The sequence below is a fragment of the Dryobates pubescens genome, chromosome 29, assembly GCF_014839835.1.
Source record: "Dryobates pubescens isolate bDryPub1 chromosome 29, bDryPub1.pri, whole genome shotgun sequence".
Taxonomy (NCBI): Eukaryota; Metazoa; Chordata; class Aves; order Piciformes; family Picidae; genus Dryobates; species Dryobates pubescens.
Window position 1 is genome coordinate 11,945,458 of NC_071640.1, and position 14,645 is coordinate 11,960,102.

The following is a 14,645-nucleotide window of genomic DNA, read 5'->3' on the forward strand; positions in this document are numbered from 1 at the left end:
GGTTGGAAAGGACCTCAAAGATCAGCCAGCTCCAAGCCCCTGCCATGGGCAGGGACACCTCCCACCAGCCCAGCTTGCTCAAGGCCTCATCCAGCCTGGCCTTCAACACCTCCAGGCAGGGGGCAGCCACAGCCTCCCTGGGCAGCCTGTGCCAGGGGCTCACTTGCACAGCTAAGGGCTGTGGCACAGAGGGTGGCTGAAGCATCACCAACATGAATTACTTGGGAGTATTTTTTTACCAGCTTAAAGCTTTAGCAAATGAAGCACTCATGGTCTGAAAACATTCCATGAAGTGAGTGGGGAAAGGAAAAAGGCAGGTTTAAACATGGACAAAGGGACTCAGAACTGAGTGGAATTTGGTCATGGTGAGCTTGGCTCTCAAGTGCCAGGGGCTGCACTTTGGCCACAGCAACCCCAGGCAGAGCTACAGGCTGGGGGCAGAGTGGCTGAGAGCAGCCAGGCAGAGAGGGACCTGGGGGTACTGATTGACAGCAGCTGAACATGAGCCAGCAGTGTGCCCAGGGGGCCAAGAAGGCCAAGGGCATCCTGGCCTGCATCAGGAACAGTGTGGCCAGCAGGAGCAGGGAAGTCCTTGTGCCCTGTGCTCAGCACTGCTGAGGCCACACCTTGAGTCTTGTGTCCAGTTCTGGACTCCTCAGGTTAAGAAGGACATTGAGAGACTTGAAGGTGTCCAGAGAAGGGCAACAAAGCTGGGGAGGGGTCTGGAGCACAGCCCTGGGAGGAGAGGCTGAGGGAGCTGGGGTTGCTTAGCCTGCAGAAGAGGAGGCTCAGGGGAGACCTTCTTGCTCTCTCCAACTCCCTGCAGGGAGGCTGTAGCCAGGTGGGGGTTGGTCTCTTCTCCCAGGCAAGCAGCCCCAGAACAAGAGGACACAGTCTCAAGCTGTGCCAGGGGAGATTTAGGCTGGAGGTGAGGAGAAAGTTCTTCCCAGCAAGAGAGATTGGCCATTGGGATGTGCTGCCCAGGGAGGTGGTGGAGTCCCCATCCCTGGAGGTGTTTAGGCAGAGCCTGGCTGAGGCCCTTGGTGCCATGGTTGAGTTGATCAGATGGTGCTGGGTGAGAGGTTGGACTGGGTGGTCTCGAAGGTCTCTTCTGGCCTGGCTTATTCTGCTCTATTCTGCTCTGTTCTAGTCTATTCTCCAGGGGCCCAAGGACACTCCCTGGCCTTGCTCCTGCAAAAGCCAGAGGAGGATGATCACAGGAATCCTGACAGAGAACAAGAGCCTGACAAGTGTAATCCTGATCCTGGTGTTCCCTTTGAGGGTTCCTCAGCAATTAAGGATTCCTAGCAGTCAGGGTTACATCTCCAAAGGACAATGTCCCAAACCCCCAAGGAAATCAGAAGCCATTTACAGATACCTCTTGGGTTTCATCATTTGAGGGGGGGGTGGGGAAAGCTGTGCCCATTAAACTCTGCTAATTAGATAAAGCTTCACATCCAAAATATTCAACATCTCTGCTATTTCCAGAGCATAAAATGGGATTTGTTCTGCAGCAGAACTGGAGAGCTGCAGCCCTGACAGGTGAGTTCCCTCTCTGCAATCTGTCCCCCATGCTGCCCTGCATCAGCACAAACTGCAAGTGCACCAAGGCCCTTCTGCTGCCCCTGAGTGCCTGGGTGCTGGGCAATAGTCACAGAGTGTTAGGGGCTGGAAGGGACCTCCAAAGCTCATCCAGTCCAACCCCCTGCCAGAGCAGGGTCACCCAGGGCAGCTCACACAGGAACACAGCCAGGAGGGTTTGGAATATCCCCAGAGAGGGAGACTCCACAACCCCCCTGGGCAGCCTGCTCCAGGGCTCTGGCACCCTCACAGGGACAAAATTCTTCCTCCTGTTTCCATGGCACTTCCTCTGCCTCAGCTTCCACCCCTGCCCCTTGTGCTGGCATTGGGCATCCCCCAGCAGAGCCTGGCCCCAGCCTCTGGGCACTGCCCTGCACAGCTTTAGCAACAGCAAGGAGCTCACCCTCAGGCTCCTGCTCTCCAAGCTCCAGAGCCCTCAGCTCCCTCAGGCTCTGCTCATGAGGAAGATGTTCCACTGCCTGCAGCAGCTTTGTGGCTCTGTGCTGGACTCTCTCAAGCAGTTCCCTGAGGTCTTTCCTGACCTGAGGGCCCCAGAACTGGACACAATATTCCAGATGTGGCCTCAGCAGGGCAGAGGAGAGGGGGAGGAGAATCTCTTTAACCTACTGACCTCAGCCCTTCCAATCCATCTCAGGCTGCCCTTGGCCTTCTTGGCCACCAGAGCACATTGCTGGCTCCTGGGCAACCTCTCATCCCCTAGGACCCCCCAGGGCCTTTTCCCCTTCACTGTTAATAATCCTGGGGAAGGGTCTGGAGAACTTAGCTGGGGAGGAGCAGCTGAGGGAGCTGGGGGGGTTCAGCCTGGAGAAGAGGAGGCTGAGGGAGACCTCATTGCTCTCTGCAGCTCTCTGAGAGGAGGTTGCAGAGAGGTGGGGGTTGGGCTCTCCTCCCTAGTCTCAGGTGATAGGAGAGGAAATGGACTGGAATCTGATCTGCTCCTACAACAAGCTGACCTGCCCAGTGATGAGGGAAGTGCTGTGGACATTGTCCACCTGCACTTTAGTGCACTCTTTGACACTGTCTCCCACAGCCAAAGGCATCCTGGCTTGAATCAGAAGCAGGGTGGGCAGCAGGGAGAGGAGATGACCATCCCCCTGTGCTCAGCACTGCTGAGGTCACACCACAAGTGCTGTGTTCAGCTCTGGAGCCCTCACTCCAGGAGGGACATTGAGAGGCTGGAGCAGGTCCAGAGCAGGGCAGTGGGGCTGGAGAAGGGCCTGGAGCACCTGGGCTATGAGCAGGGCCTGAGGGAGCTGGGGGTGTTCAGGCTGGAGAAGAGGAGGCTGAGGGAGACCTCATTGCTCTCTGCAGCTCCCTGAAGGGAGGCTGGAGTGAGGAGGGAACAGCCTCTGCTCCTTGGTGTGAAGCAACAGGAGCAGAGGAAATGGCTCCAAGCTGCAGCAGGGGAGGTCCAGGCTGGATGTTAGGAAATAATTCTTCAGTGGAAGGGTTCTGAGACGTTGGAAAAGGCTGCCCAGGGCAGTGCTGGAGCCACCATCCCTGGGGGTGTTCAGGTGCTTAGGGTCATGGATTAGTGTTCACACTGTGAAAGTGGCCAGGGATTGGAGCAGGCTGCCCAGGGGGGTGGAGGAGTCCCCATCCCTGGAGGTGCTCAAGAAACCTGTGGCCATGGCACTGGGGGACATTGCCTAATGGCCAGGGGGGTGTTGGGTCAGTGGCTGGGCTGGATGATCTTAGAGGCTTTTCCAACCCAAGCAATTCTGTGGTCAACAAGGCCAGCAGCAGCTGGCTGCACCCCACCAAGAAAGGCTCTCAGGGGGCAGGAACCACCTTGTCCTGACCTAAATGTCCTTCTCAGGGGGCAGGAACTACCTTGTCCTGACCTAAATGCCCTCCTCAGGGGGCAGGAACCACCTTGTCCTGACCCAAATGTCCTCCTCAGGGGGAAGGAACCACCTTGTCCTGACACAAATGTCCTCCTCAGGGGGCAGGAACTACCTTGTCCTGACCTAAATGTCCTCCTCAGGGGGCAGGAACCACCTTGTCCTGACACAAATGTCCTCCTCAGGGGGCAGGAACCACCTTGTCCTGACACAAATGTCCTCCTCAGGGGGCAGGAACCACCTTGTCCTGACACAAATGCCCTCCTCAGCTCTTCCAGTATCTACATGGGGAAGGCAAGCTTGACTTTCCCACCTGCTCTCATCATCCCCCTGCACTGCCAGCCCCCAGTAACAGATGCCCTTGAGTCAGTCCAAGGAACAAACCAGCTCAAGCCACAAGCTTAGCCTTGGGAGCTCAAAGCTTGAAGAGGAACACCTTGTCTGAGAGCCTTCCTTGTGCAGAGCTCCCCTGCTGCAAGCACCAGAGGCAGCCACTCCTCTCCCATGCAGATGGCACACACAGTATTTCAAGTTCTGGAGTAAAGGCAGCAAACCACCACACTGAAGGCAAGCTTTGTCAGTGGCCACAGTTCCCAATGCCATGGGGGGAGCCTTGGAGGGCTCTGAAGGAGGACCACACCACCACCAGCTGACCAAAATCCCAGCTGCCGACACCAGCTGCCGATTCCTTCCCCTGTAAGCCCCCAGAACCCTCCAGCTGATTCGCACTCAGGTTCAAATAAACCTTGACCCCTACAAGCAAGCCCTGAGAGGTTTGTAACAGATCCTGCAGAAGGGGGCTAAACAAATGCTTTTAAAAGGGAAAAAATGTCATTTCTCTGCTGGCCTCTGTGGAGAGCAGCTCCAGGAATCCTGGCAGCCTTCACACCTCCTCCCCCGTGCTTGCAGAAGGCAACCAGAGCACGGAGCGGCGCTCAACAAATGGCAGCATGACTCAGTGGGCCTGGGAGCTGTGGGCTGCAAGGAGTAGATGGCACCCATGGAGTCACAGAAGCCTTCCAAATGATTCATGTCACAACACAGCTCCAGACATGTGACTTCTGCTGCAGACAGCAGCTCTGTGGGTATCCATGCCTAGGGTCTCGCCAACCGGATGACACTGCTGACAGCAAACACCAACACCACCATCAAAACCCACCCCCAGTCCCATGCCTGGAGCCATCCCAGAGCAGGCTGGACAGGCTCTGAGCAGCCTGAAGATGGACATGTTCCTGGGTGACCTGCCCTGGGCAATCCTGTTTGCAGGGAAGTTGGACTGGATGCTCTCTGGAGGTCCCTTCCAACCCCTGTTGGTCTGTGATTCTGTGTCCCTGCTGAGAGCACAGGTGTTGGGCAGGAGGACCTTGAAAGGTCCCTTCCAACCCCAAGCATTCTGTGTCCCTGCAGTGGGACAGGACTAAATGACCTTGACAGCCCCCTTCCCACCCAAATCATTCTGTGTCCCTGCAGTGGGACAGGACTAGATGACCTTGACAGCCCCCTTCCAACCCAAACCATTCTGTGTCCCTGCAGTGGGACAGGACTAAATGACCTTGAAAGGTCCCTTCCCACCCAAAGCATTCTGTGTCCCTGCAGTGGGACAGGACTAGATGACCTTGACAGCCCCCTTCCCACCCAAAGCATTCTGTGTCCCTGCAGTGGGACAGGACTAGATGACCTTGAAAGGTCCCTTCCCACCCCAAGCATTCTGTGTCCCTGCAGTGGGACAGGACTAAATGACCTGGAAAGGTCCCTTCCCACCCAAATCATTCTGTGTCCCTGCAGTGGGACAGACTAAATGACCTTGACAGCCCCCTTCCAACCCAAAGCATTCTGTGTCCCTGCAGTGGGACAGACTAAATGACCTTGACAGCCCCCTTCCCACCCAAAGCATTCTGTGTCCCTGCAGTGGGACAGGACTAAATGACCTGGAAAGGTCCCTTCCAACCCAAAGCATTCTGTGTCCCTGCAGTGGGACAGACTAAATGACCTTGACAGCCCCCTTCCAACCCAAAGCATTCTGTGTCCCTGCAGTGGGACAGGACTAAATGACCTTGACAGCCCCCTTCCAACCCAAAGCATTCTGTGTCCCTGCAGTGGGACAGGACTAGATGACCTTGAAAGGTCCCTTCCAACCCAAAGCATTCTGTGTCCCTGCAGTGGGACAGGACTAAATGACCTTGACAGCCCCCTTCCAACCCAAAGCATTCTGTGTCCCTGCAGTGGGACAGACTAAATGACCTTGACAGCCCCCTTCCAACCCAAAGCATTCTGTGTCCCTGCAGTGGGACAGACTAAATGACCTTGACAGCCCCCTTCCCACCCAAAGCATTCTGTGTCCCTGCAGTGGGACAGGACTAAATGACCTTGAAAGGTCCCTTCCCACCCAAAGCATTCTGTGTCCCTGCAGTGGGACAGGACTAAATGACCTTGAAAGGTCCCTTCCCACCCAAAGCATTCTGTGTCCCTGCAGTGGGACAGGACTAGATGACCTTGACAGCCCCCTTCCCACCCAAAGCATTCTGTGTCCCTGCAGTGGGACAGGACTAGATGACGTTGAAAGGTCCCTTCCAACCCAAAGCATTCTGTGTCCCTGCAGTGGGACAGGACTAGATGACCTTGACAGCCCCCTTCCAACCCAAAGCATTCTGTGTCCCTGCAGTGGGACAGGACTAGATGACCTTGACAGCCCCCTTCCAACCCAAAGCATTCTGTGTCCCTGCAGTGGGACAGGACTAGATGACCTTGACAGCCCCCTTCCCACCCAAAGCATTCTGTGTCCCTGCTGAGTGCAGTTGGATTGAAGATGACTTTGAAAGGTCCCTTCCCACCCAAAGCACTGCATGATTCTCTTCTAAGGTTCCCCACACCACAAGCAGTTAAGGCAACTCAAAACACTGATTGCACCAAAACTGGCACTAGAGCTCAGCCAGGGAGGTAGAGTCTGGACTGTGGGCTGCACTGCCCCTCAAAGCAGCACTGACCCAGGGGAGCTAATGCTGCCCAGGGGTAACTCCATGGATGTGGTACAGCCACCAGTGACATTCACAGATTGCATCAGGCTGGAAGGGAGCCTCAAAGGGCATCTTGTCCAACCCCCCTGCAGGCAGCAGGGGCACTTCCAACGAGATCAGGCTGCCCAGGGCCACACAAGGCTGATCCTGAATGTGTCTAGAGACAGAGCCTCAACCACCTCCCTGGGCAGCCTGTTCCAGGGCCCCCCCACCCTCACTGCAGAACTTCCTCCTGATGTCCAACCCAGCTCTGCCCTGCTCCAGTTTCAAACCATTGCCCCTTGTCCCATGCCCACAGGCCCTTCTGAACAGTCCCTCCCAGACTGCCTGCAGGTCCCCTGCAGATATTGAACTGCAGCTCTAAGGTCTCCCTGGAGTCTTCTCCAGTCAGCCTGTCCCCACAGGGGAAGTTCTGCAGCCCTCTGATCATCTTTGTGGTCTCCTCTGGACCCTCTCCACCTGCTCCATGTCTCTCTTCTGTTAGAGGTCCCACAGCTGGATGCAGCACTGCAGGTGAGGTCTCCCCAGAGCAGAGCAGAGGAGCAGGATCCCCTCTCACCACCTCTGGCCACTCTGGTTTGGATGCAGCCCAGGCTGTCATTGGCCTTCTGTGCTGCCAGTGCCCATTACAGAATCACCAAGGTTGGAAGAGACCTCAAAGATCACCGAGTCCAACCTGGCACCACAGACCTCATGACTAGACCATGGCACCAAGTGCCACATCCAATCCCCTCTGGAACACCTCCAGGGATGGGGACTCCACCACCTCCCTGGGCAGCACATCCCAATGGCTAACAGCTCTCTCCAGGAAGAACTTTCTCCTCACCTCCAGCCTAAACCTCCCCTGGCACAGCTTGAGACTGTGTCCTCTTGTTCTGGGGCTGGGTGCCTGGGAGAAGAGCCCAACCCCCACCTGGCTACAACCACCTTTCAGGTAGTTGTAGAGGGCAAGAAGGTCTCCCCTGAGCCTCCTCTTCTCCAGGCTAAGCAACCCCAGCTCCCTCAGCCTCTCCTCCCAGGGCTGTGCTCCAGACCCCTCCCCAGCTTTGTTGCCCTTCTCTGGACACCTTCAAGTCTCTCAATGTCCTTCTTAACCTGAGGAGCCCAGAACTGGACACAGGACTCAAGGTGTGGCCTCAGCAGTGCTGAGCACAGGGCACAAGGACTTCCCTGCTGCTGCTGGCCACACTGTTCCTGCTGCAGGCCAGGATGCCCTTGGCCTTCTTGGCCCCCTGGGCACACTGCCAGAAGAGGAGGCTCAGGGGAGACCTTCTTGCTCTTCACAACTCCCTGAAGGGAGGTTGCAGCCAGGTGGGGGTTGGTCTCTTCTCCCAGACACCCAGCACCAGAACAAGAGGACACAGTCTCAAGCTGTGCCAGGGGAGGTTTAGGCTTGAGGTGAGGAGAAAGTTCTCCCTAGCAAGAGAGGTTGGCCACTAGGATGTGCTGCCCAGGGAGGTAGTGGAGTCCCCATCCCTGGAGGTGTTTAGGCAGAGCCTGGCTGAGGCCCTTGGTGCCATGGTTGAGTTGATCAGATGGTGCTGGGTGAGAGGTTGGACTGGATGATCTCTGAGGTCTTTTCCATCCTGGTTAATTCAATTCTATTCCCTTGGTCTCCATGAACAAGACTTTCTTGCCCTAGTACTGCTACCAACTGTGGTGCTGGCTTCATCCAGAGGGCTGCAAACTCTGGCTATAAACAGATTCCACAGGAAATGTTATTTTTCAGCTCAGAAAGCAGGAGAGGGCTGGGACAACAACCTCAGAACTTCAGAAGCCTTCTAATTTTAAACACAAGAGCCCAAGCAAGCCAATGCATATTTATGGTGCAGGACTCCTCTGTCAGCTGCTAACTAGGTCTGAGCTACAAGAAATAAACAGAGCAGAGCAATCCCATGTGGGTAAATACCACGAGCTGGAAACTGAGAGTTGCTGTAAGAGCTTTTAATAACCACACACTCCCTCAACAACCTGAGGCAGCTTGGAAGGCAGCTCTGCAAACTCAGGGGAGTTTGGGCCAGACACTTCCAGGGGGTCCCAGCCAGACTCAACCTTTCCAGGACACCCAGCTCAACCCTGAGGGATTCCTGGGATGGTTCCTGAGCCCTGCTAACAGGCTGCCCTCCTCCCACCAGGAAAGCAACCAACCCACCTCACAAAAGAGCCAGGGGAAGGGCTTTTTGGGCTGGTTGTGACTTGGTTTTGTTCCTTCTCTTTCTTTTTAAACCAAGTTCTACACAGATTCCATTTGGAAGGCATTCTGCATCTCTTCACCTTCTGAAAGCCCTTAGCTAATCCCAGAATGGTTTGGGTTGGAAGGGACTTCAAAGATCATCCAGTTCCAACCCTCCTGCCATGGGCAGGGACACCTCCCGCCAGCCCAGCTTGCTCAAGGCCTCATCCAGCCTGGTCCTGAACACCTCCAAGCAGGAGGCAGCCACAGCCTCCCTGGGCAACCTGTGCCAGAGTCTCCTCCCCAGCCTCACTGCAAAGAATCTCTTCCTTATCTCCAGTCTCAGTCTCCCCTCTCCCAGCTCAAAGCCATTGTTTCTCATCCTGGCACTCCCAGCCCTTGTCCAGAGTCCCTCCCCAGCTCTCCTGGAGCCCTTCAGGTACTGGGAGGCTGCTCTGAGGTCTGCCTGGAGCCTTCTCTTCTCCAGGCTGCACAGCCCCAGCTCTCCCAGCCTGGCCCCACAGGAGGTTCTGCAGCCTCTGATCCTCTCTGTGGCCTCCTCTGGAGCCTCTCCAGCAGCTCCAGGTCCTTCTTGTGCTGGGGGCCCCAGAGCTGGAGGCAGTGCTGCAGGTGGGGGCTGAGCAGAGCAGAGCAGAGGGGCAGAATCCCCTCCCTGTGCTGCTGCTCTCCCTGCTCTGGCTGCAGCTCAGCACTCAGCTGCCTCTGGGCTGCCAGGGCCTGTTGATCCCCAGGGAAGAGCTCTCAGATTAACAACTGATCAGAGCAGGGTTCTGTTGAGTGTGGAGTCAGCAGCAGTGCCTGAGCCAAGCAGCTCCCCCTGGGCTCTGCCTCTTACCACGCCGATGAGGTCCCCCCGGCCGTACTCCCCGGTCAGGTGCTTCTTGCCATCGTCCATGCGGATGACGGAGCGCAGCCGCCCGTTCAGCACGATGTAGGTGCAGTCTGACTTGTCCCCTTGCCTGCAGGGAGAACAAGCCAGCAGCAGCTCAGTCAGGCCTCCTGGCTCAGCACATGCAGCTGGAGCCTTTTGAAGGGGGGAGCAGCCTACCCTCCCTGGCTGGAGGACACAGGGAAGTGTTCGACCGGCGGCGCAAGGGAAGGAGCAAAGCAGGCGCGGAACAGGCGGCTGCTGGAGCTGTGCTTGGGGCTGAAGTGCCCATGCTGGGCACAGCTGGCCAAGGGCAGCTCTGCAAGCAAATGGCCAGGCTGCAGGAGGCTCTAGGACAGACAACAGGCTTGGTACTGGTTACAGTGGGAACTTGTTGTCATTGCAAGCTCAGTATGGATGTGGAGAGAAATCCCAGAACCCCAGCATGGTGCAGGTGGGAAGGGACCTCTGGAGGTCACCCAGTCCAGCCCCCTGCTCCAGCAGGGCACCCACAGCAGCTTGCCCAGGAGCACAATGGCCAGGGGAGACTGAAAGCTCTCCAGAGAAGGAGACTCCACAACCTCTCTGGGCAGCCTGCACACCAAAGAAGTTTCTCCTCCTGTTTTCTGTGTCTCTCCAGAACTGGATGCAATAGAGGAGGCCTCACCAGGGCAGAGTAGAGCAAAAGGAGAACCTCCCTTGGACTGCTGGCCACACTTCTTAATGTAGCCCAGATGACCCCAAGGGCACATTTGAGGCTAATGGGGAACTTGTCCACTGCCAGCACCTCCAGGTCCTTCTCCACAGAGCTGCTTCCCAGCAGGTCACCCTCTCACCTGTACTGGTGCAGGGAGCTGCTCCTCCCCAGGTGCAGAACCTTAAACACTAAGGGCAGTGCCTGATCTCAGTTTACTAAATAAGCTCAGCTGAACTCCCTTGGAGTGGTGGTGTTCATTTTAGAAAGGCTGAAAAGCTCTGAGCAGTGGATGCCCATGCAGAGACAATGCAGAAACTCCCACCAGCAATCCAACTGCCTATGCCCTCATCCATCACAGCACTTTAAAAGCTTGCTGAGAACACAAAGGATGAGGAACAGCAGGGAACAATTTTAATAACAACTGGAAGCAAGCTGAAGCAATGCTGAAGGGAGAAAATAACCTGAAACCCAGCAAGCATCACCCTGGTGGAATGGCTGAAACACAGGATAGGATAGACTGGGATAGAATAGACCTCAGAGCTCATCCAGTCCAACCTCTCACCCAGCACCATCTGATCAACTCAACCATGGCACCAAGGGCCTCAGCCAGGCTCTTCCTAAACACCTCCAGGGATGGGGACTCCACCACCTCCCTGGGCAGCACATTGCCATGGCCAATCTCTCTTGCTATGAAGAACTTTCTCCTCACCTCCAGCCTAAACCCTCCCTGGCACAGCTTGAGACTGTGTCCTCTTGTTCTGGGGCTGGGTGCCTGGGAGAAGAGCCCAACCCCCACCTGGCTACAACCTCCCTGCAGGGAGTTGGAGAGAGCCAGAAGGTCTCCTCTGAGCCTCCTCCTCTCCAGGCTAAGCAACCCCAGCTCCCTCAGCCTCTCCTCACAGGGCTGTGCTCCAGACCCCTCCCCAGCTCTGTTGCCCTTCTCTGGACACCTTCAAGTCTCTCAATGTCCTTCTTAAACTGAGGAGCCCAGAACTGGACACAGGACTCAAGGTGTGGCCTAAGCAGTGCTGAGCAAAGGGCACAAGGACTTCCCTGCTGCTGCTGGCCACACTGCTCCTGAGGCCATTGGCCTTCTGGGCCCCCTGGGCACACTGCTGCCTCATGTTCAGCTGCTATCAACCACTACCCCCAGGTCCCTCTCTGCCTGGCTGCTCTCAGCCACTCTGACCCCAGCCTGGTTTAGAAGGCTGATTTAGAAGACATTTAGAATCCCAGAAAGGGTTGGCTTGGAAGGGACCTTCAAGATCATTCATGCTCCAACCCCCTGCCATGGGCAGGGACACCTCCCCCCAGCACAGCTTGCTCAAGGCCTCATCCAGCCTGGCCTTCAGGGAGGGGGCAGCCACAGCCTCCCTGGGCAGCCTGTGCCAGAGTCTCTCCACCCTCACTCTCAACAATTTCTTCCTCCTCTCCAGTCTCAGTCTCCCCTCCCCCAGCTCAAAGCCATGGTTCCTTGTCCTGTCACTCCCAGCCTTTGTCCAAAGTCCCTCCCCAGCTCTCCTGCAGCCCCTTCCATAACTGGAGTCCAATGAGATTTTTATTGTCAGTATCACCAGGGATCCCAGCTCCTTAGCTCTGGCAGCTCCCCTCCACCAGGCAGCACCACTCTGTCCACACCTCACCTGTAAACAGCTCTTCCAGCCTCCACCTCCATCCAGTCCAGGGCAAAGTCAATCTGCCTGACAAACGGAGACATCCTCTTGACCACGCTGTGGGCCACGCCGAGCACCACGCTGGGCTGCTCCCGCATTATCCTGGGGGAAGGACAGAGGTGATCCAGGGACTGCCCAGGCACAGCAGCCCAGGGCAGCTGGACAGATGCACAGCACACTAACCCAGAAGCTGGCACAGACCCACACACAGGCTCCTCCATCACAACCCTGCTAAAGAGGTTGAGCTGCTGGAAGGTGTCCAGAGAAGGGCAACAAAGCTGGGGAGGGGTCTGGGGCACAGCCCTGGGAGGAGAGGCTGAGGGAGCTGGGGTTGCAAAGATTTTTCTCCCTGTCCATGACCACTTAAGTGAGGGAATAGATTGCACACAGAGCTGTGAAGTCCTCCTCAGCAGTGATCTTTAAGAGCAGCTTAGGCAAACACCTGCCACAAAGGACTTAGCACTACCTGATGGTGCCTTGGGCATGCAGAGAGTGTGGATGACCTCCAAGCAGCCCTTGAAACCCTGCTTTTCTGAGCTGGGGCTACCCTGATTAGTGACTAATGAGCTCAGAAAACAAGGTCACAGACAAGATCCACCCTGCCTAGCATCCTCTCTGCTGAATGGGCAAGACCAGCAACCCCAAATTCCTCCCTTCTGAGGGCAGGAGGCTCCAGGAGGAGAGGCTGAGGGAGCTGGGGTTGCTTAGCCTGCAGAAGAGGAGGCTCAGGGGAGACCTCATTGCTCTCTCCAACTCCCTGCAGGGAGGTTGTAGCCAGGTGGGGGTTGGTCTCTTCTCCCAGGCACCCAGCCCCAGAACAAGAGGACAGAATCTCAAGCTGTGCCAGGGGAGGTTTAGGCTGGAGGTGAGGAGAAATTCTTCCCAGCAAGAGAGATTGGCCTTGGGAATGTGCTGCCCAGGGAGGTGGTGGAGTTTCCATCCCTGGAGGTGTTCAAGAGGGGATTGGATGTGGCACTTGGAGCCATGGTTTAGTTGTCAGGAGGTGTTGGGTGACAGCTTGGACTTGATGCTCTCTGAGGTCTTTTCCAACCTTATTGATTCTATGATTCTAGAAATGGCTCTCACAGCCAGCTGAGAACTGCTCACCAGGGCCTTGTTTCTCATCCTTTCTAGAGCAAAGATCCTCCTGCCACTCCCTGAGCAAGCACTCCAACTGAAGCTCTGCTCCCCAGGAGCCAGCTGAGCACACACAGCTCCAGCTGGTGCACCTCTGAGGATGTCTCAGCCCCTCTGTGCCTGCCCAGCAGCAAGAGCAATTGATGGCAGAGTGCTAGGAGCAGAGTAACTTCACAAGAGGCAGCACAGCTCAGGAAGGGGCAGATGGGTGTATGCAGACCTGGGATGTGAGGAGCACAGAGAGGGGAAGGAGCTGTCACACAGGGACACAAAGCAAAGGAGACATTCTCTTGGATGTCAAAGCTAAGCTCCATGGCCAAGTGCAAGGTCCTGCAGCTGGGTCTGGGCAACCCCAAACACAAATCCAGGCTGGGCAGAGAATGCCTGGAGAGCAGTCTGGAGGAGAAGGCCTTGGGGGTGTCAGCTGGTGACAAACTCCCCAGCAATGATCCCTGGCAGCCCAGAGGCAGCTGAGTGCTGAGCTGCAGCCAGAGCAGGGAGAGCAGCAGCACAGGGAGGGGATTCTGCCCCTCTGCTCTGACCCCACCTGCAGTGCTGGGGCAGCTCTGGCACCCTAACAATGAGAGGGACATAGAACTGTTGGGGAGGGCACAGAACAGACCACGAAGATGATCAGAGGCTGCAGAACCTCCCCTGTGGGGCCAGGCAGGGAGAGTTGGGGCTGCTCAGCCTGGAGAAGAAAAGAAGGCTGCAGGGAGACCTCAGAGCAGCCTTGCAGTACCTGAAGGGCTCCAGGAGAGCTGGGGAGGGACTCTGGACAAGGGCTGGGAGTGCCAGGATGAGGAACAATGGCTTTGAGCTGGGAGAGGGGGGACTGAGAGTGGAGAGGAGGAAGAAATCCTTGAGAGTTGCAGGGGGAGACACTGGCAGAGGTTGCCCAGGGAGGCTGTGGATTCCAGCAGCAGCACAACTGAACAGACAACCCCAGTCCCTCAACACTCAGGAACCATCCAGCCCCAAGCCCCTTCCTAGCTGCACAAAGAAGTTGAATAAATCCCCTGAAAACTCCAGGCTGGTTCAGTTCATTGTTTTTACTCTCCTTGCTTATTTAGCCCCCAAAGTGTCCTCCCACACAGGCTGTCTGCTGTGATCAATAAAAGCCATTTACTCCTTTTTCCTCCCTCAAGATATGTATCTTCATACTTAATGCATTCAACATGCACACTGCCACCAGGCTGCTTTGCCTTCCATCTGGAGCTCTGTTATTTCACTCAGAGCTGTAGAGCTTCCACAAGGGCATGAGCAGAGAAGGTGAAAGCCCACCCAAAGCACAAGAGGGAAGCAGCTTGCCTGGCCCCAGGAGCAGCCAGGTTCTGCCCCTCTCACTTGAGCATTTTTGTCTTTGCTCTGCTGCTTGGCACACCCCTGGGAAAATTCAGAGAGCCCCAGAAGGGTTTGGTTTGGATTGGAAGGGACTTTAAAGCTCAGCCACTTCCAAGCCCCTGCCTCTGGCAGGGACACCTCTCACTAGCCTAGGCTGCTCAAGGCCTCAGCCAGCCTGGCCTGGAACACCTTCAGGCTTAGAGCTTCCAAAACATCTCATTGTAGTCAGGAAGCCTTGGGTGATGGGTTGGACTGGATGATCTTTGAGGTCT

At 56.2% G+C, this 14,645-nt stretch overlaps 1 protein-coding gene across 1 annotated transcript in view; it reads right to left on the bottom strand.

The window, feature by feature from the left end:
• PNPLA7 (patatin like phospholipase domain containing 7) overlaps window positions 1–14,645 on the bottom strand; it is a 205,163-nt gene that overhangs the window by 132,272 nt on the left and 58,246 nt on the right. Inside the window, exons 17-18 of the mRNA XM_054174554.1 lie at window positions 11,863–11,994; window positions 9,490–9,613 (exon numbers count right to left, since the gene is read on the bottom strand). Coding sequence (XP_054030529.1) covers window positions 9,490–9,613; window positions 11,863–11,994 — 256 coding nt within the window. The remainder of the gene's footprint in view (window positions 1–9,489; window positions 9,614–11,862; window positions 11,995–14,645) is intronic.